General features: G+C 41.1%; 2 protein-coding genes across 2 annotated transcripts; one reads left to right on the forward strand and one right to left on the reverse strand.

Annotated features, from left to right (window-relative positions):
* The first annotated feature begins 8126 nt into the window (after positions 1–8126).
* Positions 8127–10044, forward strand: LOC109416984 (zinc finger protein 564). Its single transcript, XM_019691100.3, has 2 exons — positions 8127–8438; positions 8504–10044. Exons 1-2 carry the CDS (start codon positions 8280–8282, stop codon positions 9479–9481), a joined length of 1137 nt encoding a protein of 378 aa, XP_019546645.2. The 5' UTR covers positions 8127–8279; the 3' UTR covers positions 9482–10044.
* Positions 10045–11053: 1009 nt separating this feature from the next.
* Positions 11054–26428, reverse strand: LOC109415742 (uncharacterized). Its single transcript, XM_019689684.3, has 7 exons — positions 26175–26428; positions 22491–22799; positions 22214–22425; positions 22050–22143; positions 21655–21972; positions 21483–21594; positions 11054–11623 (listed from the first exon to the last, which is right to left on the reverse strand). The coding sequence occupies exons 1-7, from the start codon at positions 26316–26318 to the stop codon at positions 11178–11180; spliced, it is 1635 nt and encodes a 544-aa protein (XP_019545229.2). The 5' UTR covers positions 26319–26428; the 3' UTR covers positions 11054–11177.
* Positions 26429–27292: the final 864 nt, after the last annotated feature.

Raw genomic sequence — 27292 nt, forward strand, 5'->3', positions numbered from 1 at the left:
TCATGAAGAAAAATAATTGAGAATATCGACAGGAAAGTAAGATAAACGCGAAAATATGGCTCAACATTTTGTAGAGAATATCTTTAAAAAATCAATAGACTGTACGAAGCTTGTCAAGAGAACTAGCTTTTTAAGAAATCATTGCTAGTTAATTTCCACATGAAGGGATTGAATAACAAAAAATAAAAATCAAATAATGATGTCACCATAATTCCATAACACAATCAAGACAAAAACTTGTTGAGCACATGTGATTTTTTACTTTTTAGGCGTTTTTGGGCAGTTCTTTTGTGCGATTTTTAGAAAAATACCTAAAAATTCAAATTTCTCCAAATAGTAAATTGTGAATAACTGTAAAACGGATAGAAAAAACGCCATGCTGTCTTCGGCAAAGTTTTTCCTCATGAAATTTCCTATCTTTTTATGGAAATTGTTTGAAATTAGCATTAGGTTCAGATACTTTTTATGATGGGTAAAATGCAAAGTATATCAAAAAATGACAAATTTTAGTAAATTCAAAAATTCAGTATCAAAAAGTTACCTGCAAAACATGTCGTTAATTATTTTTCCCAAGAAGTTCAAGCTGTAAAAAATATAAAAATAGTGGGTATTGCCAATTTTTGTACGGTAAAAAATATTTGTATGAAATTTATTACGAAAAATGGCCGTTTTTCAAAAATCTCGCCGGGGCGACCTCTAAACGTCATTTTTGAAAGTTGCCGTCATACAAAAGTTTGTTTCTAACACCCTTAGCTATCATTTCCATGGTGAGCCCCCAAGTTTTTTGACCATGTGCAATTTTGGGACAACCTAATGAGGATTCCATGGAAGTATCCCTGGAGGTATTCCTAGAAGAGTTCTGGGAGAAATTGATTGAGGATTATGTGGAGGATTCCGTGAAGGATTTCCTGGAAAAATCTCTGGAGGAATGCCTTGAGAAATTTGTGGTGGAATCCATGGAGGGAGGATTTTCTGAAGGAATTCCGGATAAAAATCCTGGAGAAATACCTGGAGGAATCCATGGGGCCCATGGGGGTATCCCTGAAAGAATTCTTGGAAGGGTTCCGGGAGACATTCCTTTTAGATTGTCTGGAGGAATTCTGACAGAAATTCCTAGAGGATTTTCTGGAGTAATTCCTAGAGGTATTTCTGGATGAATTTTTGAAGAAATTCATGAATAAATCGTTGAAGGAATGAAACCCTTAAGAAGTCCATGAGAATGTCCTGTAGAATTTCCTGGAGGAATCCATGGACGAATTGCTCGAGAAATTCCATGAGGAAATCCTGGAAGAGTTCCGGTAGAAATTCGTTCAGGATTTTCTGGAGGAATCTGTAGAGCAATTCCTTGAAGAATCCCTGGAGGAAATGTTGAAGAAATTCTAGCAGACATTCCTAGAGGATTTTCTCTAGCAGAAATTTCATGAGGAACCTCTGGAGGAATTCCTGGAGGTAATTCTGAAGAAATTTCTGGAGTATTTACTAGTCCTTGAGAATTTGCTGTAGAATTTCCTGGAGGAATCCATGGAAGAATTGCTCGGGAAATTCCAGAAGGAATTCCTGGAAAAGTTACGGGAGAAATTCCTTTATGATTTTCTGAAGAAATCTGTAGAGCAATTCCTTGAAGAATCCCTGGTGGAAATATTGAAGAAATTCTGGCAGACATTCCTGGAGAAATTATTTGGGGAAACTCCTAGAAAAAGTTCTGGAGGAATACTTTGAGGAATGCAATGAGAAATCCCTGTAGCTTTGGGGAAAATTCCCAGAGGATTTTTTAGAGGAATCCCTGGAGGAGTTCCTGGTAGAATTTCTGGCGCTCTTCCTTAAGAAATTTCTGAAAGAATTCCCGGAGGAATTTTTGCGGAATTTTTAAAGAAATTCATGGATGAATCCTCGGAGGAATTCCTGAAGAAATGCCTCGAGAATTTCCTGGAGGAATCAATGGGGGAATTTTTCAAGGAATTCTAGGAGGAATTCCTGGAAGAGTTCCGTTAAAAAATCATATAGGATTATCTGGAGGAATGCGAGGATCAATTCTTAGAGAAATCCCTAGAAGAAATATTGTAGGAATTCTGACAGTCATTCCTAAAAGAAAATTTTAGAAGAAATCAATGGAGGAATTATTGGAGTATTTACCAGAGGAATTATTTGAGGAATTTCTGGTGAAATATATGAGGCTTCCTGGAAAATTAATGGAGGAATGTCTGAAGGAACTTCTCGAGGAATTTCTGAAGGAATATCTGGAGGAATTTTTGAAGACATTAATTATTACATCCCTGTAGGAATTCCTGAAGAAATTTTAGGAAAAAAATCATGGAGAAATTCCTACACAGCAAGCCGCGTTCGGTAATTTTTACCGAAATCTCAACAGCTGAACGTTCGGTAATGGTTTTTTACTGAAATTCTGTAAAAACTACCAAATTTCGGTAAAATGTTATCGTTTATCTGTCAAATTTTAACGAAGTTCGGTAAACGTCACCGAATTCCTCCGGTAAAAAACTTAACGGTTGAGATTTCGGTAAAATATTACCGAAATCGGTGATTTTTGCTAAGTGTGTAGGGGATTCCGTGGAGGATTCCCTGGTGGAATTTCTGGCGGAATCATTCGAGCAACTCCTGGAAGAATTCCTGGAAGAGTTTCGGGTGAAATTACTTTAGAATTTTCTGGTGGAGTTCATGGATGAATTTCGGGGAGAAATCCCTGGAGGCATCTCGGAGGAATTTCTGGAGGAACACAGCTAATCGCGTTCGGTAATTTTTACCGAAATCTCAACCGCTGAGCGTTCGGTAATGGATTTTTAACGAAATTCTGTAAAAAACTAACAAATTTCGGTAAAATGTTATCGTTTATCTGTCAAACTCTAACAAATTTCGGTAAAAGCTGCCACCTTTACCGAATTTTTCCTGTAAAACAAACTTAACGGTTGAGATTTCGGTAAAACATTACCGAAGTCGGTGATTTTTTCTAACTGTGAATGTCAGAAGGAACTACTCGAGCAAATTGTGAAGGAATCTGGAGGAACTGGAGGAGCTGGAGGAACCTGGAGGAATTTTTTGAGGAATTTCTGAAGAAATTTATGAATGAATTCCTACAGGAATTCTTGGATAAATTGCTGGAAAAAATCCTGAAGAAATACCTGAAGGAATCCGTGGAGGATTTCCTGGACAAATTTCTTGCGGAGTTTCTCGAGAAATTCTTGGAAGGGTTCCGGGAGACATTCTTAAGGAACTCAGGCAGAAATTCCTAGAGGAATTTTAGGAATTTCTGGAGGATTTTTTGTGGAATTTCTGAAGAAATCCATGGATGGATCCCTGGAGGAATTCCTGATGAAATTGTTTGAGAATTTCCTGGAGGAATCCATGGAAGAATTCTTGGAGAAATTTCTTGAGGAATACCTGGAAGAATTCCGTGAGAAATTACTTTAGCATGTTATGGAGGCATCCGTGGAGGAAATGTTGGGGGAATTCTGACAGACAGACATTCAGGATTTTTCCTAGAAAAATGTCAGGAGGGATCTCTGGAGGAATTTTAGGAGTATTTACTGGAGGAATTCCTGGAGGATTTATTTGAGGAATTTCTGGAGAAATATATGAGTCTTCCTGGAGAAATAACTGAAAGAACTCCTCCAGGAATTTCTGAAGGTATTCCTGAAGGAATTTCTGGAAGAAATTTCTGAGGAATTTCTGAAGAAATTCAGTAATGAATCCCTGGAGAAATTCCTGAAGAAATTTCTGGAAAAAATCCTAAAGAAATTCCTGGAGGATTCCCTGGAGGTATTCCTGGAAGAGTTCTGGAAGAAATGCCTTTAGGATTTTCTGCAGGAATCCGTGGAGGAATTCCTGAAAGAAATCACTAGTTGCATATTGGAGGAATTTCTAAAGAAATGTCTGAAGGAACTCCTCCAGGAATTTCTAAAGGAATATCTGGAGGAATTTCTGAAGAAATTCATTATTGAATGCCTGGAGGAATTCCTGAAAAAAAATCCTGGAAAAAATCCTGGAGAAATTACTGGAGGATTTCCTGTAGAGATTCCTCGCAAAATTTTGGAAGAGTTCCGGGAGACATTCTTTTAGGATTCTCTGGAGAAATTCTGGCAGAAATTCCTAGAGGATTTTCTGGAGAAATCCCTGGAGGAATTTCATGAGGAATTCTTGGGGGAATTATTTTGGGAAGAATTCCTGTAGGAATTTCTGGCGTTATTTTTCGAAAAATTTCTGAAGGAATTTCTGGAGGAATTTGTTGAGGAATTAGAGAAGGATTTTTTGAAATAATTCATGGATACAGGAATTCCTGAAGAAATTCGTTGAGAATTTCCTGGATAATTTTCTGAAGGAACTCCTGTAGGAATTTCTCGAGGAATTCCAGGAAGATATACTGCAGAAATTCCTTTAGAATTTTCTGGGGAATTCCGTGAAGCAATTCCTAGAGGAATCCCTGGAGGAAATATTGAAGGAATTCTGACAGACACTCCTAGAGGATTTTCCCTTGAAAAAAATTTCAGGAGGAATTCCTGGAGGTAATTTTGGAAGAGTATTTACTGGAGGAATTCTTGGAGGAATTATTTGAGGAATTCCTGGAGAAATATTTGAGACTTCCTGGAGGAATTTCTGAAGGAATTATTGGAAGATTTTTTGGGGGAATTCCTGGAGGAATCATGCACGAATCTTTGGAGAAATCCTGGAGGAATCTCTGTAGATTGCAACAAGGATTCCGATCAAAATGTTCTATCTAGGAATTCTGACATTCTCCAATTCTAGCATCACTAATTGTCCAGGATCAAAATTCTTTCACAACGACAATATTTTTGTTCTATAATTGATAATTTTCTCGATATTCTCCATTGTATTTGATCTTATATATATGAAAATGCAGTGGCATACGGAACGGGAGGTCCGATTTTGGTCGTCTTAGTTTTGTTCTGTTAGTTTCCACCGAAGGATGGTTCATGAGGCAAAAAACAAGGAAAAATTAAAGTTATTGAAAATCATCTTCCATACATTTTGACCGGGGACTTGGTCTTGGCTAGAAACTTGAAACGTCAAAAAACGCAGTGAGCAAGACAAAGTTTGCCGGGTACAGCTAGTACGTTTATAAAATTTTATAAAAGTCGAGATAATGCCCTCATATTAAAGTTTCGTAATTCCTTGAAATTATCACCATCCGAAGCCTTCTCTAGAATCCCAATATGAAGTACTTGGCGATGTTAGCACCACAACATGCTGAAACCCCTACTTCCCGCATAATCACGAACTGTAAATTTAACGTTTCTCATTCTGTAGATTACTATAAATAATTGTCAATTAACCGTTTTTCAAACTGTCTGAGATAACAGTAAACTAACCATGCCACGTACAGATTTGCCAGTTTGACAAATGGTAATCCGCCAAATAACAATATGTGCAATAGGCGGTTAAGATAGGTTACCATAAAAAATCGCTCGTTTTCTCGAACAAATTTTTCGCAAAACAGTAAAGGATATGGTCAATTTACTATCCAGATTTTCAGACAATTCACTGCATGGCAAATGGTTAGAGAACAGTAAAACAATGCATCTGGAAGAAAACCGTGCACTGTATGGGGTATTATAAATATATGGTTTTTCATTATATTTTAAGCTTATGATATATGGTTCTGCTATATTTGAACCGTTTAAAATAAGAAAGCGGTTAGTCGTTCATCGGATTTTTTTATTCACAATTTCAACGCCCTATTCTGGGTTCGGTAGCACCTGTGATGATTAAAACTAATTGTAGACCTTTCTCCGGTGGGGGCTTATTTCTAACCGCAGGGAACCCTGAATATCCGTCCACAGTAGGACAAATTCTTCCAACTCCGTTTGGGGAACCCCTCGCAGTCGTACGGTCAGGCTGGATCAGGTTCCTTTAGTTGACTTCAAAATTCTGCAAAATAATTTGCATCCGCTGAAATATTGCTCGTAAAACAAATTTATAAGTTATGCAAAACTTACCCTTGTTTCATCCAAATCGTTCCAAGCGCGTCGAACTGTTTATTGAGGCAATTAATTTTCACTTGATTGTTTACCAAACTTGCGGGCGAAAGGTTGTGATTTTTTTTCTAATTGCAAACTGCAAAGTTCGATTGCGGTACAGATACCAATGAAAGCTATTGTTTGACAAACTGTTGAATTTCAGTGGCATGCAGTGAAATGCACATGTGTAAGTGTGCTGCGCAAATAAAATCACAAACCGTTTGAGAAACGGTCATTCTGTATTGCCACCATATCTCCCGAGTTTTCATCCACATACTATTTGACCATTTCTGTACAATATGATATGTTGTTACAACTTGGAATGGGCTACATAAACCGTTCTTTACAATCGAATGTTTCGAGATTCATAGTTACAACAGAAAAGCACCTGTTCGTGGTACCGTAACAGTAACAGATAAAGGAGACATACTGTGTGTACTGTAATACAAATTGTATTTCACTATGCGGGCGTCCACAGTAGGACAAATTCTTCCAACTCCGTTTGGGGAACCCCTCGCAGTCGTACGGTCAGGCTGGATCAGGTTCCTTTAGTTGACTTCAAAATTCTGCAAAATAATTTGCATCCGCTGAAATATTGCTCGTAAAACAAATTTATAAGTTATGCAAAACTTACCCTTGTTTCATCCAAATCGTTCCAAGCGCGTCGAACTGTTTATTGAGGCAATTAATTTTCACTTGATTGTTTACCAAACTTGCGGGCGAAAGGTTGTGATTTTTTTTCTAATTGCAAACTGCAAAGTTCGATTGCGGTACAGATACCAATGAAAGCTATTGTTTGACAAACTGTTGAATTTCAGTGGCATGCAGTGAAATGCACATGTGTAAGTGTGCTGCGCAAATAAAATCACAAACCGTTTGAGAAACGGTCATTCTGTATTGCCACCATATCTCCCGAGTTTTCATCCACATACTATTTGACCATTTCTGTACAATATGATATGTTGTTACAACTTGGAATGGGCTACATAAACCGTTCTTTACAATCGAATGTTTCGAGATTCATAGTTACAACAGAAAAGCACCTGTTCGTGGTACCGTAACAGTAACAGATAAAGGAGACATACTGTGTGTACTGTAATACAAATTGTATTTCACTATGCGGGTAGTCAACGCATCAAAGTCCGATTTTTCCACTCAAACGGAAATTTTGTGCTGCTGCACGCTAGTGAAAACTGGTGTGTATCAGAGCAGAACACTCAACGGTTGCAGGTCTTGATCCTGCGGTATATAATTCGTGCATGGTGGCCTTACAGTTGGATCTCCAACGTGGAACTCCATCGTCGATAGACAGATAGCGATAGCGACAGAAATTCGGTAGCGTAAGTGGGGATGGGTCGAACAATTTTTGTTTAAACTCTACGCAGGGACGGAAACGAAATTTGCAAGCAAGCGTTAGATTGGAACCAAGCAGGACATCGCAGCAGAGGCAAGCCCAGAGGCTCATGGCAGCACAGCCTTGACAAGGCAATAAAGGAGGTCAACAGAAGTTTGACCTGGCCACAGGGTAAGGCGATGGCGGTCGGCGTCGGTGGTGTAGTGGTAAGCGTGGTTGCCTCTCACCCCAGTCGGTCGGAGTTCAATTCCCGTCGACGCCGATGGGATTTTCTGAGACATAAAATCCGTGATCACGCCTTCCCTCGGATAGGAAGTAAAGCCGTAGGTCCCGGCCCATATGCTGATGGGTTCGATATGTGGGGTCCTCAGGTGTGGTGGCTGTCTCCCTGGGGCGTCGGAATTTAAGGCTTAGCTCCTAGACCCAGCCGTAAAAGGGCTTGTTCACAAATGTCATAACGCTGGATGGGGTGGGTGGGAGTCCTTCATGGTGTTACAGCTCGAACAAAATAAAATTTTCCCCATATAAACAGTGTTACGAAGGGGTGGGTGGGTGTTGAAAACGACAAATTTTAGCGTTATGACATTTGTGAATGAACCCAAACACAACTGGCGCCGAACGATGCTAGTTGGCCAGAAAAAAAGGCGATGGCGGGCAATCGTCCAGGATGAACATCTTTAAATTCGGCCCTCTGGCAGTGCTCAGGACTGAAAGAGAAGAACATAACTAGTAGAAGCAGTGTGTCTAATTGGTCCAGTGTTGCTCATCCATTCTTATAAGAATATGTATAACATAAACCTCACTCGTTCTAGCAAAACAAACTTTTACCTTACTAATTTATATAGTTCAACATATATTTAAACAATCTGGGAAAAATAATGCTATAGCTAATATATTAGCTTGAAATAAGAAAACAGGAAGACAGGTTGAAGCGAAACATGGACACAACGCCAATATTTCATCAAGGCCAATCGGTTGCAACGGTGTGTCGTTTATGCTTTATGGAAAGAAAACCACACGATCTGGAGCCGATTTTTGATAGTGACGATAATAGCGGACATCTAAGCAAGTGGATTGAAAAGCTCACTTCTTTGAAGGTATCACAAGCTTAAGTGTTATTCAACTTTAAACTAGAATTCTAACTAACTTCTAACATTTGTAGATTATAAACATACCAAACTCTCCAGTCTCGTTGTGCTCGAACTGCAAACACACATTGGAAGCCTTCGATTCGTTTCGGGAAATGTGCCTCACCAACGATATTGCATTCAAAGAAACATTTTGTCCGAATAAGATTCAAGAAAGGGAGCTGACTGATGTATCAATCAAAGTGGAATTCGGTGAAGAGCAACTTTCTTTTGAACAAGCAGATGACGTCCCATCAACGAAACCATCGATAGACATCAACCAAGCAAAGTTTCAATATGTAGGCATACATGGCCAGGATCAAGAAAACCAAAATGAGCAGATCAAACAGGACAATCAAACAGCCGAAGAGACAGATTCATCAGAAGATGACTACGAAATGCAAACCATGGAGAATGCTCTGCTCGTAGACTCCGGTGTTCAGAGCAATGGAACCAACTCAATTGCAAATGCAACTAAACCAGATCGAAAGATTGTGCCGTTATACGAAGGACGATTTTTGTGCAACGTATGTGACAAACAGGTTACAAAACTGCATCACAGCACGCACAAGGCTCAGCAGTTATTCGAATGCTATATCTGTAAGAATACATTTAGGAAATTTGCGAACCTTAGCAGACACATCCACAATCACATAAGAAAAGAAAAGTATCACCACAAGGATTCCACAACGGGCAACGATCATCAGGAGGCAGGTCCATCTTCATCCAATCAGGAGGCCGTACGTAATGGAGCGGACATTCTGATGGACCGAGATTATGAGTGTAAAATGTGTAACAAAACTGTATCGAGTCTACATGCGTTGAACCACAAGCCAGAAGGATTCCGGTGCCCCATTTGTGAGAGTTTGTTCCAGAGATTCGATTGTTTCGGCCGACACGTCCGGTGTCACAAAAGTAAGGGGAAATACGCTTGCGACATTTGCAGAATGAGGTTTCCCAGTACTTATAGAATGGGAAGACACAGGCGGCTACATTTTGGAAATAAATCATGAAGCAAGCTAGCGATTGCTTATGTCCGTTTCTTTATGTGAAAGCCATTTTCTAGTCATTCCATATGGTGGTATCTACCACCAACAAGCTATACATCGGTACCGTGACGTGGGGTCTTTCCCACGGAACTACGAAAGTGGGTGCAGTTGAATCACGACTGTCACTTGCGTTCGATGCATCCAACACAACATAACTCCTTCTCGACGTATCGCACGATCGTATGCTCTCCCCTTTCAAATCCCTCTGCCCTTTCAGCTTCATGTACTTTACGTTTACAGCGACTAGCGTACTGTATACCTACATTCATAATTCAGGCCAAACATGTCTAAAGGTCCTATCTGCAGAAGAGAGGCTCTCTTTGGTTTCCCTCTCTTTCGTTAATATCTCAGCTGTTTATTTGTATTATGATTGTCTCCTTGCATTGAACGATGGTCAAAACAATCGTCTTTTGATTTCTACTGCAAACATAGTTAAAAAGTGTACCATTACATTGCAATAATTGCAAGAGAAAGTGAACAAAGAGAGCCTCTCAAATGCAGATAGGACCTATTGAAATGTTTGGCCTGAATTGACAAAGTAAGCTCTCAGTTTATAACTGAGACAGTCTTTACAGAACTGTTGGGAACCACTGAGCTGATCAGCAGTCTCTCTCTATATAGTAATCCTACATTATAGAGATCTGCGGAGGCGGCCATTGTGAGCCAATCGTGCAGAGAGAACTGTCAAAGTGTGAGCCAAATGAACATGCTTATCGTTCGTAGGAAGGCGTCGTTTGAACGGTATTGCAATCGGAACTAAATAAATAAAAAATATTTATTTTTAATATCGAGAAATTGGCGGCATATGTATGTTTAGTAAAAAGATAAAAATTTATTAATTCTGCTTTCAAAAGCTCATGCTTATGACGACACTTTTGTTGCTGAACTTGTCGAAAAAACTTCCACTGCTGCTTCTTGCTTCACTTCTGCCGATATGATTAGCGTAACACTTTTGCAATGAATTTCAGATTTCTTCGATTGCTCCGCTATTTCAACAAAATTTTGGAAAAAAAAATCTACCATAGTTAGAAAATGTAAACAAAACAACTTGAACCACAACGAAGTCACGCACAAAGTTTAAACATCTAGCTTTGTAGCAAGTGTTGGCAGCTGTTGTAAACAAAACAAACAGCGTTGCCGAATCGACGTATGTAACTTCCGCTCATCTCTATGTAGAGGATTTCTATCTCTATACTGCTCGCTCACCGAAGGCAATGCGTCTGCCTTTCGGTTGATGCACAAAGCAGTCAATTAGAATTGGAAGTTTTGTAACCGCCGTGCTGTAAACGTGTCGCGTCTTTATAATGTAGTATTTTAAGTGTAAATAAAGTCTACATTTTAATGTGTTCTTGTTTACTCCTGGGAGTTTAAATACACGACGATGTGTCACGGCCACCCCAAACTCCAGGACGTAGCAAGAACACTGAGAGAAATTGGGACGTTACGTCAAGAAAACCGGTTCCATCGGAAAGCCATGTTCTTTTTTTGTTTCTACTTGAGGGTATTTGTGATAAAATTAACAAACTATAAATTGGATTAAGATTTTAATCATACATCTTGTTTATTGTATTTTCGCTCTTATGATACTACTGAAGAGTATGTACCAAAATTTCTTTTATAAAATCTTTGACTTAGTCGCTATAATCTAGGAAACACACAATCAATTCAGCAATCTACTTGCCGCCTTGCTGATTTTCTCAAACAGTTTGTTAACGTTACACAATCGGCTGTGCCCCTGGATGCCGTAGATCAAATCGAACAACTCCAGAACCTTTTTGGCCCTTCCCGACACCGGAAAGTTGAACACTTTGTACGATTTCAGCAGCACGTCGAACGCGCGCCCAAACGAGAACCCACAATCGATGGCCGAGTTCATGATGACCGCAAAGTATTGGCCCTCGCTGAACGGTAACGCCGAGCACACGATGTACGGTGGATCTCCGGGGACGTTCTCGACGAAGTAGTCCAGGTCTGTGTCGGGCTGCTGCCAGCGGATGAATATCGATGCGTACTCCTCGACCGGGGAAAGACCGGATGCGCTCTCCTTACGGATATTCCCCTGCAGGGTTAGCTCTGCCATCACCTTCATCAGCGCTTGAACGGTTTCTGATGGGGGGAAGATTTCATGCGATTGAAATGGAAGAAAGTATTCTGCTTTTCCAGGAAGTAGCATCTGGAAGAAGCGGGGTGCGAGAACCTGGAATAGCTGTGTTCTACCGAAAGTTCTACCACAAGCGCAAAAGCATCCCACAACGGCTTCATGTTCGCGATTGGAAATGTTCACGGGTGAAGGACGCAAGCTTCTTGTAAACGAACGGAAATGAGATGATTGAAAGGAAGAAGTAGCACTTGCACGGTGCAAAGGAAATAGGCACGGACAATTAACTTTTTTTTTTGTTCGGGAAATTTCACTGGTGCTCTTCTGGGAATTCATCAGCAATTCCGTCTGCAAATTCCACCAGAAATTCTATTTGAGAAATCGTCCAGAAATTCAATACCTATGTTGATACCTCCAGAAAATTTCTTTAGAAGAACAGATTGTTTTTCTCGGGATTCCATCCAAGTATTCCATCTGTCTGTTGGAGTATAGTAGTTCCTTTAAGGATTCCTACATGAGTTTAATCTGGAATCCAGGAATTCAATCAACAGATTTCTTCAGGAATTAGTGAAAATTTCCTAGAAGAAACTTTTGGAGCGTTACTGGAAAAACTCCAAATAGATTCTCACCAGGAACTCTTGGAGGAATCGAAAGAAGAACTTCTGTATTATTATCAGGAGAATCAAGAATTTCTGGGGAAATCCTAGAAAGAATTGCTGCAGATGGAATTTTCGTAATGAATTTAGGAAAATAATCTTGTAAGAATTCCAGCCGGAATTTCTAAAGAAACCCTCGAAGGAATTTTAGAAGGAAATCTGGATGAATCTCAAAAGCAGTTCTTCGAGAATTTTCGAGGTTTAAATCACGAATTATAATGTTGGCTTCTGTTCATTTAAAAGGGGCATCTAAATCTTTGAAGTTGATTCCAGAAGGAACTCTTAAAGAACTCTCTGAAGGAACGAACTCCTGGTGAAATCCCAGACGTCAGGAAGTCTTTCTTCGAATACTTCCCATCAAATTCCACGAATTGTACGAACTAACCTAGAGGAATCCCAGAAACGTTCTTAGAGGAATTCCACAGAAATTGATTGAGGAAACCTAAGAGTAGTTCTTAACTATTGAGGAACTCCAAGACATTTCAAGACATTCTCCTAAGGACATCACAGAAGAAACTTCTGAAGGAATTCGTAAAGGCATTCCTGGAGGAATCTCAGAATACCAATTTGGGGGTGAAACCCATAATGAATCTCGGGGGCAATACCTGGAAGAATGCCAGAGCGAATTCAGAAAGAAATCAATGAAGGAATCTCGGGAAGAATCCTTGCAAAAAATCATGAATGAATCTTGGATGGAAAACTGGAGAATAACAATCAATATAGGAATCACGGAAGGAGTCAATGAAAGAATTTCCGACGGGATTCTCGTAGAAAACACAGGAAGAATCGTGATGCAATCTCTAACACAATTTCGGGAATAATCATTGAAAGAATCCCGGAAGGAATCCAATGAAAAATCCTAAAAGGTATCCCGGGGTAAATCCCTGATGGAATGCTGGGAAACATTCCCGATTGAGTCCCCAAAGAATTATTCCTTGAAGGAATCCCGGGCGGAGTTGTTATAGAAATTTCTAACGGAATTCTACAAAGAAGTGCTGGAGGAATCCTTAATAGAGAAATACCCGAAGAAACCCCAGCAGCAATCACTAAAGAAAACCCGGGAAACATCAATGAAGAAATCCAGTAATCTCGAAAGAAATCCCAGAAATAAATGCCGAAAAAAATTGGGTTCATTATGGGTATCCGGATTATTTCATAATCGGATTCTGCGCCCAAAAATTAGTCGAAATCCAAAATTTCATAATTTTTGGTGTCCGGGAACTATTTTTGAAATGAATTTAAAGTTTGTATGGGGAAATGTTTTTGTTCGGGCCGAACTTCATTTTATCGATTGAACTGTCATTCTATCCACGAAAATTAAAACTGTTTTGTTAATTTAACCATCAAAACAAAGGTATGTATTGGAATCCAAGAAAATCACGTTATACTCAGAATGAGCTCTTTCAATTAGACTGCAGAAAATAGCAATATTTTATTCATTAAACAACCCAATTCACAAAAGAATTTTGGGAGAAACCTATGAAGCAATCTTGGAAGGAATCTCTGAAGAATTCGCAGAAAGAATCCTCAACGGAAACCTAGGAGAAATATCTAAAGAAATCCCGCGAGAAATTCCAATGGAATCTGAAAAGAAATTTTAGGAAAAATCAATAAAGAATCCCGGGATGTATACCAATGAAAGGATTAATGGAGAAATCCCGTAAGGAGTCCTTGAAGGGAACCCGAACGAAATCCCAGATGGAATTCCGCGAGAAAACTCAAAAAGAATCCTAGAGAAATTCCAGATGGAATCTCTAGAATAATCCGCCAAAGAATCCGGACGGAAATCTAATGGAATTCCGGAAGCAATCAATGAAGGAATTCCAGGAGGAATTCTTAACGGAATTCAAGAAAAAAAAAAACAAGAAGAAACCTCGAAAGTATCCTGGAGAAATCCCCGGGGAAATCCCCAATCCTAATGGAATAGGACCGAAAGAGTTAAGTTCAAATTCGAAAGAAGACGACGACCACAGAGTCATGGTTTTCATTAGCCCAAAATAACACATTTACATAGCAATGGTGTCTACTTATAACTCAAAAGAAAATTCCCTGAGTTTTCCAGGTTTTTCCAGATGAAGTTTGAAAAGTTTATAATTCAAAAAATCACCCAAATTTTCTAAAAAATATAAAGGGTGACTTAGGGTATCATAGGCGGGTTTATTCTCTTCGTCATGTCGAAGAGAACAAAACTGCCGGAAATACGTAAGTTCCTCTACTCTTCAAAAATCCTTTCAAGATGCGGTTAGAGTCCGGATGGATGAGGGTTCGATTCCCGCTCCAAGTGATGAAATTTTTCACGAGAATAGCTTCTTATCTTTTCCGATATTTCTCTTGTTTTCCTCGCGGAACTTCGTCCATAGCTGCTTTCAGGATTCCATGAGGTTTTCAGAATTCCACCTTGGATGACCTTAATATTTCTTCTTGGAATTACAATTACCTAGAATTTTTTTTCGAGATGTCTCATTTTTCTCAGGTTTTTCCTGAAGTTCCTGTCGAGATTTCTTCAATAACACTTTGCGAAGTTTCTCGCAAGATTTTATTTGAATTCTCTAGAATATTTTTCCAGGAATTTCCTATAAGGTATTTTTTTTTTTTTGTCTGTATTAACGAGATTTTTAACCTTAGGCTAGTTCATCTCGGGACCCACGCTTTACTTCCCTTCCGAAGGAAGAACCCACATTTTGTGAGTATGTCGGGAGTGGGATTCGATCCCAGGTCCTCGGCGTGATAGTCTTGTGTTCTAACCACCACACCAGGTCCGCTCCACTATAAGGTATTTCGTAAGTTATCTTGGGATACATTCTGAGGAAAACCCGTAGAAGAATCCCTGCAATAACTTTGGGAGAAATCCCTAAAGGAGTATCCAGAATCTCGGGACAATTTCTGATACAGATTCCGGGAAGAATTTTGGAAATAATGCAGAGAATATCTGTAAAAAATCTCAGGTGGATCACTGCATTAAACCCGGTACATACAACTACAAGGAACAGCCTGGCTCTGAAAGAATGCAAGAGAAGAATTCAATGAGAAATATCAGCAATAACTTCTTTGGAAACCTCAGAAGGCACACTGGAAAAAAAACCCTAGGTGAAAGTCCAGGGTAAATTTAAAAAGGAATTAAAGGAATTTTCTGAGAGAAGTTCCAGGAGATACTGCGAGAAAAATCTCAGGTAAAACTTAAAAAAAAAACCTCGTGAAAACTTTTAAGAAATTCGTGTAGGAGACCAGGAAGAACATCTTGAAGAAAGCCCAAAGCAATTGTTTGAAGATATCACAGGAAAAAAATGAAAGAAATCTCTTGAGGAACTCTTGCAGTAAATTCGTGAAAACTCCTTTAGCATCTCTGAAAGAAATTTTGGGAAGATCTTCTGGAGAAGTCCCAAGAGGAACACCGGAAGGAATCCCGTAAAATTTCCATGAGGAATGCCGAAAGAAATTCTATGATTTATCCCGACAGAAATTCTTATAGAGTAAGTATTCGGGATAAATTCTGGTAGAAATCCTACGAAGATTTCTTTGAGCAAAACATTGGAGGAACTCCAGGAAGAAATAGCATCCCCGTGAAAAACTCCAGACGAAATCGGTTGGAATTCAGGAATCCTGGAAGGAATCCGAAAGTATACCTATCCGGAAAAAAACAAAAAGGAATACTAAGAAAAATAGCGTCAAAAATGCGGAAGGAATTTTATAAGAAATCCTGGGAGACATTCCAGGAGGTATTTCTAAAGAAGTTCCAGAAAGAAAACCTGACGGAATTTCTGAAAAAAAAAATCCTTGTAGCGAAATTTCTATATGGATTTTTACCACCAGGCTTTTATTTATACGACCCCATTTTTTTATCGGAGTAAAATTTCTCTGAGTGCTCAAGATATTCCCTGAGTATTCCAGGTTTTTCCCTGTTAAATAAAATTCCCTGAGGATTCCCGGTCTTCCAGGTTTTTCCAGGTAGTAGACACCCTGAATTTCTATAAATTTGTGAAATAATACAAACAACAGAAGCTACAAATGAGCGTGAAAAGATGTAAAGTTTTATCTTCGTTGTCTGATATCCGACCTACCAGTAGTGAGTTGCGTTGCGACTCGTAGTTTGAGAAACTCAAGTGGGTCGTGACTCATTTTTTGATAAACACACACCAAGTTCCACTGAAACAAATCACTCAACATTGCTGAATTTGTAGTAACGTACGTAGGCAAAAAAAAATTAAAACTGTTTTTGAATTAGGTAGGTAGGTACTTACTATTTGAAACAAAGTAATATGTATATCTGCTGTGCTATGTATTATGCTAGTAGGCTATGGTTATATGACAGAATAATAAATCAGATTACTGCAGACATTCAAAGAGTACGGAAGTCTATATGATTACGAGGTATCACATCTGGCGACGAGGATAAATTCTTTCGAATCAGGTCACCACGAATAAAGCCGAACGAAACGCAAATTTGGAATTTTTTTCTGGAGAATTTGAAATAAATTGAACAAATTGAAACAGAAACATTTTATTTGATCAGGTATTTGCTTTCGGTTGTGAAATATTAAGTAGAATACTGCTCCGGCAGGACACACTGCTTCTGCAGGACACACTGCTTCGGCAGGACAAACTACTTCGGTAGGACACTCCGCTGCCACGAGCAGGGAAAGGCGTAAAAGCCAGGAACATGAATAGCGATAATCAGAACGCATTGCAACTGACACCGACACACAAAACCAGAATTGTTTGAAAAATAACAATTTAGTGCTCCATAGCAACCATTTCTATGTGTAATTTTGAATTTTCAGCGTAAGAATGGAAGCTTGGAACATATGCCCGTTTAAGTTCAACCATCTTCCGGAGACACAGACTCGGACAGAATGGTTGCGTTGGAAACGAAACTTCGAAGTAATTGTGGCCGCTAGCGAGGAGAAGAATTCTACCAAAATCAAGAACATTCTTCTTGCCAAAGGAGGTCTAGAACTTCAAGACTTATTCTATTCAATTGATGGAGCTGATGTGGTGGAAGATATTGAAAAAGGAGTTGACCCGTACAAGATAGCCATAGCCAAGTTGGATGGACATTTCGTTCCGAAGCAGCACGATTCTTTTGAGCGGAACGAGTTTTGCCAACTATCACCGGCCACTACTAATGAAGGAAAGCGCGAACCACTGGGGAAATTTTTGATGCGTTGTGCGGACCAAGCGAAGAGGTGTAATTTTGGAAAGACGGAGGCTGAAAGTCGTGAATTGCGGATCATGGACAAGGTAATTTATCATGCTCCGGCCGAATTGAGAGAGAGGTTGTTGCAGAAAGAGAAATTGAATTTGGCACAGCTGACACGCATTGTAAATTCGTTTGAATCGATCAAGACTCAATCAAAAGCGATTGAAAACACAGGATTAGGTGATGCATCAGCGTCCACAGGTTTGATCTAAATTTTGCTTTTTAATTAGATATAACTTAAATAAGAGAGGGAGTTTATTCTATAATATTGTCATTTGTCTACAGTTTCGGATCAGACTACGCGGATCAATAAGCTAAATACTACGGCCAATCGTTATGGTAGCACGTGTTTCCGTTGCGGTCAGCAGAGTCATTATGGAAACGATCGCGAATGCCCAGCGCGTGGAAGGAAATGTGAGAAGTGCCACAAAATAGGACATTATGCTAAAGTATGTCGATCAGGAGCAGCATTCAAACGACGTTATGAAGGATCAAATTTTGGCCATCCAGATAAACGAAGGAAATTTGGGAATGTACGTGCGATTGTAGCCGAAGAAAACCTGGAGCAGGCTGAACCTGAAAGTTTTATTTTCAATATTGGCGATGGAGACGAATACCTGTGGACAAAAGTCGGAGGTGTGCTGATACAGGTCCTCATAGATTCGGGAAGTTCAAAGAACATAATTGATGATAAAACTTGGCAATATATGAAGCTGCATGGCGTCAAGAGTTGTATACCGTTCAATGTTCCTAATACAGTCCTGAGAGGATATGGCCCTGAAGCTAAGCCGCTAGAAATCGTTGATGTATTTGAAGCATATGTAGAAGTGGATGCCACGGAAAGAAAACTTGGAACAAATGCAATGTTTTACGTCATCAAGGGCGGACAGCAATCTCTTCTTGGAAAAGAAACAGCCAAATCTCTCGGAGTGTTGAAGATCGGATTACCAAATCAAATCAACTCGCTGTCATCCGTGGAGAAACGATCATTTCCGAAAATGAAAAATGTACAAGTGAGGATTCCAGTAAATCGAAATTTCACGCCGATTGCTCAACAAGTTCGTCGACCTCCGATAGCCCTACTCAGTAAAATTGAAGATAAATTGGATCAACTTTTAACCATGGATATCATTGAGCCAGTATCAGGTCCTGCTGAATGGGTTTCACCACTTGTCATCATCGTAAAGGATAACGGTGATTTGCGTCTATGTGTAGACATGCGCCGTGCAAATCAAGCGATCCAGAGAGAACGCCACATTATGCCAACATTCGAAGATTTTCTGCCCCGGTTCAAATCGGCCCGGTTTTTCACTCGACTAGACATTAAGGATGCATTTCACCAGGTACACTAGAAATTTAATGAGAAATTGTATGAATTATTATTTTTTTATATAGTTTTTAATATTGTTATTCCATATTTTTTTTTTGCCTTAATTGCATTAGATTGAATTGGAAGAATCATCTAGACATATAACAACATTCATATGTCACAAGGGCCTATTTCGATATAAAAGGTTAATGTTTGGCATATCATGCGCTCCGGAAATGTTCCAAAAGGTTATGGAGCATATTTTGGCAGAATGCGAAAATGTTGTGAATTTTATTGATGATATAATGGTGTTCGGCGCCACTGAAAAGGAACATGATGATGCATTGAGGAAAGTCCTAGCAGTATTAAAAAGTCGGAATGTTCTACTAAATAAGGACAAATGCATTTTCAAAGTCAGGCAGGTTGAGTTTCTTGGACATTCGATGTCATCGGAAGGAGTTCGTCCAATGGTTAGTAAGATTGAAGCATTACAAAGATTTCGAGAACCGAAAACATCAGAAGAGGTCAGAAGTTTTCTCGGTCTAGTAACCTATGTAGGAAAATTCATTCCTGACTTAGCCACAATAACAGAACCACTTCGGCAGTTGATATGTAAAGATAACAAGTTTTGTTGGGAAGTTGAGCATCAGAAAAGTTTTGAGCACCTCAAAAGCCTCATAGCCAATGTGCAGACGTTGTCCTTCTTTGATAATTTATTAAGGACTCGAGTGATAGCGGACGCTTCACCGGTGGCTTTAGGGGCAGTGCTTGTACAATTTGAAGGAAAAACGGATTGTAATCCTCGCATTATCAGCTTTGCAAGTAAAAGTTTAACTGAGACAGAGAAGAGATACTGCCAAACGGAGAAAGAGGCCTTAGCATTGGTATGGGCCGTAGAAAAGTTTTCAATATACCTCATTGGTCGGGAATTTGAGCTAGAAACAGACCACAAGCCACTGGAAATTATATTTTCACCTACCTCTAAGCCCTGCGCCAGGATTGAACGATGGGTGCTGAGGCTTCAATCATTCAAGTTCATTGTAAAATACAGGAAAGGTTCAGGAAACATTGCGGATTCATTATCGCGCCTTGTAACCGAAGACAAATCAGATGAATTTGAAACCGACAATCATTTCTTAGTGCTCGCTGTTCAAGAATCGGCTGCGATTGATGTAAGTGAGATTGAAACTGTATCCAAATGTGACCCTGAGCTCAAAGCAGTGAAGGAATGTTTAGAATCAGGGAATTGGAATAATTCGGCAGCAAAATCATTCGAACCGTTCAGGAACGAGCTTGGCATGATAGAAGATACTATTGTACGTGGAAATAAATTAGTTGTGCCACAAGGACTGCGACCCAGGATGCTACAACTTGCGCATGAAGGTCATCCAGGAGAATCAATCATGAAGAAACGTTTGAGAGACCGAGCTTGGTGGCCAGCAATGGATCGCGAAGCTAAAGATTTTGTAGCTAAGTGTGAAGGATGTCAACTGATAGGACTACCAAGCAAACCACTTCCAATGAATCGAAGAGAACTTCCTACAAAACCATGGATCGATGTCGCTATTGATTTTATGGGACCACTGCCTTCAGGAGAATACTTGCTAGTAATAGTAGACTATTTTAGCAGATATAAGGAGGTTGAAGTAATGGCAAAGATCGGCTCACGCGAAACCGTCAATAGACTCAACAAGATATTCACCCGGTTGGGATACCCTAGAACGATTACCCTGGATAATGCAAAGCAATTTATAGGAAAAGAGTTTGAAGAATACTGCAAAATACATGGTATTCATCTTAATCATTCAGCGCCGTACTGGCCACAAGAAAATGGGCTTGTCGAAAGACAGAATCGGTCACTTTTGAAAAGATTGCAGATTAGTAATGCGTTGAAAAGAGATTGGAAGAAGGATTTGAACGATTATCTCCTGATGTATTACACAACTCCTCATTCAACCACTGGTAAAACACCTACAGAATTGTGCTATGGACGTACGATTAGGTCGAAGATACCATCGATTGACGATATCGAAACTATTCCGGAGTCATCGGATTATCGCGATCAAGACAAATTGAACAAGCAAAAAGGAAAAGAAAGGGAGGATAGAAGAAGAAATGCTCAAGATTCGGACATCTGTTGCGGCGATATTGTTTTAATGCAGAACCTTTTACCATCAAACAAACTGGCGACTACATTTGGTAAAGCAAAATACAAGGTATTGGAACGCAAAGGTCATCGGGCTACTGTAGAGAACCAGGATACTGGAGCAACATATGAACGAAATATTGCACATTTGAAGAAAATCGATATTCCGGTCGCGTCTAGTTGTTCTACGAGAACGGAAACCGGTCAAGAGGTGCTCAGAGGACCCGTAATAGAAGACCCCGAAGTGAGGAGCACTGATGCAGATGAACCGTTATTCCGAGGTTTTGAAGAAAATGAAGATACATTTGCTGGAGTTTGAAAAAGTTAAATAATCAACACTTTAGAATTAAATATTGATTGTATGTAAATAATAAACCATAGTTTCAAGATCGTTTAACTTGGTGAAACTACATTGTAAATTATATGAAAAAGGAGATGTGCTATGTATTATGCTAGTAGGCTATGGTTATATGACAGAATAATAAATCAGATTACTGCAGACATTCAAAGAGTACGGAAGTCTATATGATTACGAGGTATCACATCTGCAATCACTTACCGCAAGCTATTTCATCGTATGCATGATTGAGCATCAAGCAAAAGGAAGTGATCGACGACAGAGTACCAATTCCACTTCTATTGGGATACATCCGATCGAATTCCTCCTCAATCTGAAAAAAGAGTAATGTTGCATCAAACCAAAACGATCTGTGAAACATAAGAATTCTTACCATCAGGGGTCCATACCACAGCAGCTGGGGAAACTCCGCACACAGGTGCGAGGGGCCCGTCTTCGGACCGCGAAGATTCTGCCGATAGGCAAACGTGGTGACCATCAGTTGGTTAACCTTGCGATAATCGGCCTGGTCGTCCGCCAAGGACAGCTCTTCGATGGCGTTTGCCTCGTCGTCGGTTAGGTTCAGATTAGTACCACGGCGTTTCCGTCGCACGCTAGCGGGAGCCCTTGTCTGGGCGTTCCGGATCCAAACCTGAATCTTGCCCGTGTGTTCTCCTTTGGATTGTCCACCGTGCTTCCAGAACCAATCGGCCTGAGTTTGTCGAAAGATACGAGATAGGACACAATCAACCTCACAAGAACATAAGCGGCTCTAAAATTCTACATTACCTCAGGTGGTACTCCGTTCCCCTGAGTCCCGAGGCAAGGGTACGCCGCAACAATGCATTGCGCCAATTTTATTTTAACTTCCGAGCTAATAGGTCTGAATAAAATAAAATGAAAATAATATTCTTTACGAATTTCCCGTTCTGTTATTCAAGAATAATACTCACATTCCCTGTTCAATCATCGTTGTGAACAGTTGCGCACACAGCGTTCGACAGATGAGACTTTTCTCCTTGTTCGCCACCGAAGCCCCATAGGCCAGTTTGTCCCGGATGAGCCTTTGGCAGGCCAAGTCGCCGCGCAGAATGTCGATTACCATTTCCCGGCTCAGATCGTTTTCTGTGACAATTTTGGCATTTAGCGGATCAACGTCTGGTTTCTGAAAGCGGATAAGACATCGTCAATTGTTCACCGATGTTCCGTAGATTCCGAGTTCAACCTTACCTCCAGCGCCACCTCTTCAATCTTTATCTCCGGATCATCCACCGCTGCTTCATAGCCGCCACCACCGGAACATCCGCAGGGCACTACGTCCAGCTCCACAGTCGTCTGGTGAGCAGGTTTGCTTCCACTGCCGACCCTTTTCTGCACTGCCACCTTCTGTCGCTTGGGTTGACTGTCGCCACTTCGAAGGTACGTATCTTGAAATGTTTGATCATTGCTGTGACACATTTCCCGAAACTTTTCGTATCCTTCCAAAGTGTTTCTACATACGGTGCAGATTGAGGCTGGTGCACTGGGAACATGCACAATCTGGAAAATTATAATAGTGACTCTATAATCGCCGGGAATCTAAAGAAATTTCTGGAGGAATTCTTGGAAGGATTTCTGGAGGAATTCTTGAAAGGATTTCTGGAGGAATTCTTGCAGGTATTTCTGGAGGGATCCTTTTCTGAGGAATGCTTGAAGAGAATCCTGGAGAAGTCCTTGAAGAGTTTCCTGGAGAAATCCCTGGAGGGATTTCTGGAGAAATCATTGGAGGGATTCCTGGAAAAATCCCTGGAGGAATTCCTGGAGAAATCCCTGAAGGAATTCCTGGAGAAATCCCTGGAGGGATTCCTGGAGAAATCCCTGGAGGGATTCCTGGAGAAATCCCTGGAGGGATTGCTGGAGAAATCCCTGGAGGGATTCCTGGAGAAATCCCTGGAGGGATTCCTGGAGAAATCCCTGGAGGGATTCCTGGAGAAATCCCTGGAGGGATTCCTGGAGAAATCCCTGGAGGGATTGCTGGAGAAATCCCTGGAGGGATTCCTGGAGAAATCCCTGGAGGGATTGCTGGAGAAATCCCTGGAGGGATTCCTGGAGAAATCCCTGGAGGGATTCCTGGAGAAATCCCTGGAGGGATTCCTGGAGAAATCCCTGGAGGGATTCCTGGAGAAATCCCTGGAGGGATTCCTGGAGAAATCCCTGGAGGGATTCCTGGAGAAATCCCTGGAGGGATTCCTGGAGAAATCCCTGGAGGGATTCCTGGAGAAATCCCTGGAGGGATTCCTGGAGAAATCCCTGGAGATATCCCTGGAGGGATTCCTGGAGAAATCCCTGGAGGGATTCCTGGAGAAATCCCTGGAGGGATTCCTGGAGAAATCCCTGGAGGGATTCCTGGAGAAATCCCTGGAGGGATTCCTGGAGAAATCCCTGGAGGGATTCCTGGAGAAATCCCTGGAGGGATTCCTGGAGAAATCCCTGGAGGGATTCCTGGAGAAATCCCTGGAGGGATTCCTGGAGAAATCCCTGGAGGGATTCCTGGAGAAATCCCTGGAGGGATTCCTGGAGAAATCCCTGGAGGGATTCCTGGAGAAATCCCTGGAGGGATTCCTGGAGAAATCCCTGGAGGGATTCCTGGAGAAATCCCTGGAAGGATTCCTGGAGAAATCCCTGGAGGGATTCCTGGAGAAATCCCTGGAGGGATTCCTGGAGAAATCCCTGGAGGGATTCCTGGAGAAATCCCTGGAGGGATTCCTGGAGAAATCCCTGGAGGGATTCCTGGAGAAATCCCTGGAGGGATTCCTGGAGAAATCCCTGGAGGGATTCCTGGAGAAATCCCTGGAGGGATTCCTGGAGAAATCCCTGGAGGGATTCCTGGAGAAATCCCTGGAGGGATTCCTGGAGAAATCCCTGGAGGGATTCCTGGAGAAATCCCTGGAGGGATTCCTGGAGAAATCCCTGGAGGGATTCCTGGAGAAATCCCTGGAGGGATTCCTGGAGAAATCCCTGGAGGGATTCCTGGAGAAATCCCTGGAGGGATTCCTGGAGAAATCCCTGGAGGGATTCCTGGAGAAATCCCTGGAGGGATTCCTGGAGAAATCCCTGGAGGGATTCCTGGAGAAATCCCTGGAGGGATTCCTGGAGAAATCCCTGGAGGGATTCCTGGAGAAATCCCTGGAGGGATTCCTGGAGAAATCCCTGGAGGGATTCCTGGAGAAATCCCTGGAGGGATTCCTGGAGAAATCCCTGGAGGGATTTCTGGAGAAATCCCTGGAGGGATTTCTGGAGAAATCCCAGGAGGGATTCCTGGAGAAATCCCTGGAGGAATTCCTGGAGAAATCCCTGGAGGGATTCCTGGAGAAATCCTTGGAGGGATTCCTAGAGAAGTCTTTGGAGGGATTCCTGGAGAAATCCTTGGAGGGATTCCTGGAGAAATCCCTGGAGGGATTCCTGGAGAAATTCTTGGAGGGATTCCTGGAAAAAAAACCCTGGAGGGATTCCTGGAGAAATCCCTGGAGGGATTCCTGGAGAAATCCCTGGAGGGATTCCTGGAGAAATCCCTGGAGGGATTCCTGGAGAAATCCCTGGAGGGATTCCTGGAGAAATCCCTGGAGGGATTCCTGGAGAAATCCCTGGAGGGATTCCTGGAGAAATCCTTGGAGGAATAGGGATTCCTGGAGGAATCTTCCAAGAGCCCAAGGGATTCCTGGAGGAATCCTCCAAGGGATTCCCGGAGGAATCCTTCAAGAGATTGCTGGAGGAATCCTCCAAGGGATTCCTGGAAGAATCCTCCAAGGTATTCCTGGAAGAATCCTCCAAGGGATTTCTGAAGGAATCCTCCAAGGGATTCCTGGAGGAATACTCCAAGGAATTCCTGGAAGAATCCTCTAAGGGATTCGTAGAGGAATCCTCCAAGGGATTCGTGGAGGAATCCTCCAAGGGATTCCTGGAGGAATCCTCCAAGGGATTTGCAGGAATTTCTGGAGGAATCCTTGCAGGGATTTCTGGAGGAATCCTTGCAGGGGTTTCTGGAGGAGTCCTTGCAGGGATTTCTGGAGGAATCTTTGCAGGAATTTCTTGATGAATCCTTGCAGGGATTTCTGGGTGAATCCTTGCAGGGATTTCTGGAGGAACCCTTGCAGAGATTTCTGGAGGAATCCTTGCAGGGATTCCTGGGGGGAATCCCTGAAGACCCCAGCAAAGCCTATCAGGATTCTTCTAGAAATCCTGAAGGAATCTTTGGATGGATATTCTAGAATTCCTATACGGATTTCTAGAAACAACCTGACAGTTTTGGCTGGAGTCTTCGAACACTTTTGTCGAGTCTGGAAACATTTGTTGAGAAATTGCTACATGAATTAAATATGAATTTGGAATTTCGAGATTGAAAGTGATTAAGGCCAAACATTTCAATAGGTCCTATCTGCATTTGAGACACTCTCTTTGTTCACTTTCTCTTTTAATAATTGTAATGTAATGGTATACTTTTCAACTACTTTTGAAGTACAAATCAAAAGACGATTGTTTTGACCATCGTTCAATGCAAGGAGACAATCATAATACACATAAACAGCTGAGATATTAAGGACAAGGTATTTGGAGTACATAGCTCAAAATTTCTAGAGCACCGTTTTTTAGAACCGTTGAACGGATTTGGATGAAAATGCATCACGCTATTTGTTCAGTGGTTGTCAAGAGCGTGATGCATTTTCATCCAAATCCGTTCAACGGTTCTAAAAAACGGTGCTCTAGAAATTTTGAGCAATGTACTCCAAATACCTTGTCCTTAACGAAAGAGAGGGAAACCAAAGAGAGGCTCTCTTCTGCAGATAGGACCTTTAGACATGTTTGGCCTGATTAACATAAATTTAATTTTGAACCCACGTGGAACTACTATGTCCCACTGTGCTCTCAAACACCTACCTTGACAGCGGTTAGCTGCTCGATCCACTGCTGCAGCTGAGATCCGATGAAAGCCAACTCGTGGTTTCTTCGTTCCGTGAAGCACAGACGGCAAATAGACTCCGCCGGTTGTCCGGCGGTCAGAACCAGTCTTGTGGCCATCATGTTTGAGCTTTTCTGATGCACAATACCTTGCAATTTCCGCACACTGTTTGCCGCGAAACGAAATTCACGTTCGACCAAAACACGCACAGCACGAATCACAACACTTTTCTGTTTTGTTTGCATTAGGGGTGTCTCTTTGATGTTCGTTTGGTTCGAGCACGCTTAAAGTTTTAGTCATACATGCGTAGTCCGTAAAAGAAATACACGGAACTACAAATCAACCCAAATTTAAGTTCTTTTGACGCAATCCCGCACCTCCGTGGAATTACTCAAATTTGCGTCAAACCGCGATAGTGGTCACTAAGTAGTTCTCATAGTGGTTTCGCAGCGCGGTGTCACGAACACTAATGCAAATCTACTGGTTGAAAATATGCCCATTTGATTTTGCTGGGAACAGCTGATCTTTGTTTACTATTTTCAACCAGTAACTCAGGTTGTGTTCATGTAATGCAGCGTGTACGTACACGCAACACCACTGAAAGCAGAAACCACTATTCTGCCGTAATTCTGCAAAGTGACGTAAGCGCCATTGAAAATGTCGATATTTTTTGATATATTATATATAATATCTGGTGTAAAAATAACACTGTGGTATGCCTGCTGTATTAGAATGCAAGATCTAGTCGTAATCTATCATCTATGGAAAGGAACTTAGAAGATGAGCAAGAGTTTTATGCAAAATAACGTAAAAATGGGCCAAAACTATCAATGTCGCTTACGTCACTTTGCAGAATTACGGCAGTATTTGATCCCGGCAAAAATTTTCACCCAGTGGTAAGTTATTTTCATCCAGCGGAGGCCTTATTTGACGCAAATTTGGGTTTAGTCAAGATAACCCAAATTTGGCTTCTTCCACGGAGCAGCACGCATGTGTCGGTGCTTCTCTCTTCGTTTTTGACAACATTCGTGTGGGGCGAGGGGGAAAACAACCCAATGCTGAGTAAAAACTAAAAGCTGTTTAGCCAAATTTGAGT

The sequence above is a fragment of the Aedes albopictus genome, chromosome 2, assembly GCF_035046485.1.
Source record: "Aedes albopictus strain Foshan chromosome 2, AalbF5, whole genome shotgun sequence".
NCBI lineage: Eukaryota > Metazoa > Arthropoda > Insecta > Diptera > Culicidae > Aedes > Aedes albopictus.

Coding starts and splice junctions, on each gene's coding strand:
- LOC109416984 (XM_019691100.3), top strand. CDS start 8,280: ATGGACACAACGCCAATATTTCATCAAGGCCAATCGGTTGCAACGGTG. Junction 8,439..8,503: donor AAAAGCTCACTTCTTTGAAG/GTATCACAAGCT, acceptor TAACATTTGTAG/ATTATAAACATACCAAACTC.
- LOC109415742 (XM_019689684.3), bottom strand. CDS start 26,318: ATGATGGCCACAAGACTGGTTCTGACCGCCGGACAACCGGCGGAGTCT. Junction 22,800..26,174: donor AGCAGCTAACCGCTGTCAAG/GTAGGTGTTTGA, acceptor ATAATTTTCCAG/ATTGTGCATGTTCCCAGTGC. Junction 21,973..22,049: donor GGAACGGAGTACCACCTGAG/GTAATGTAGAAT, acceptor CGACAAACTCAG/GCCGATTGGTTCTGGAAGCA.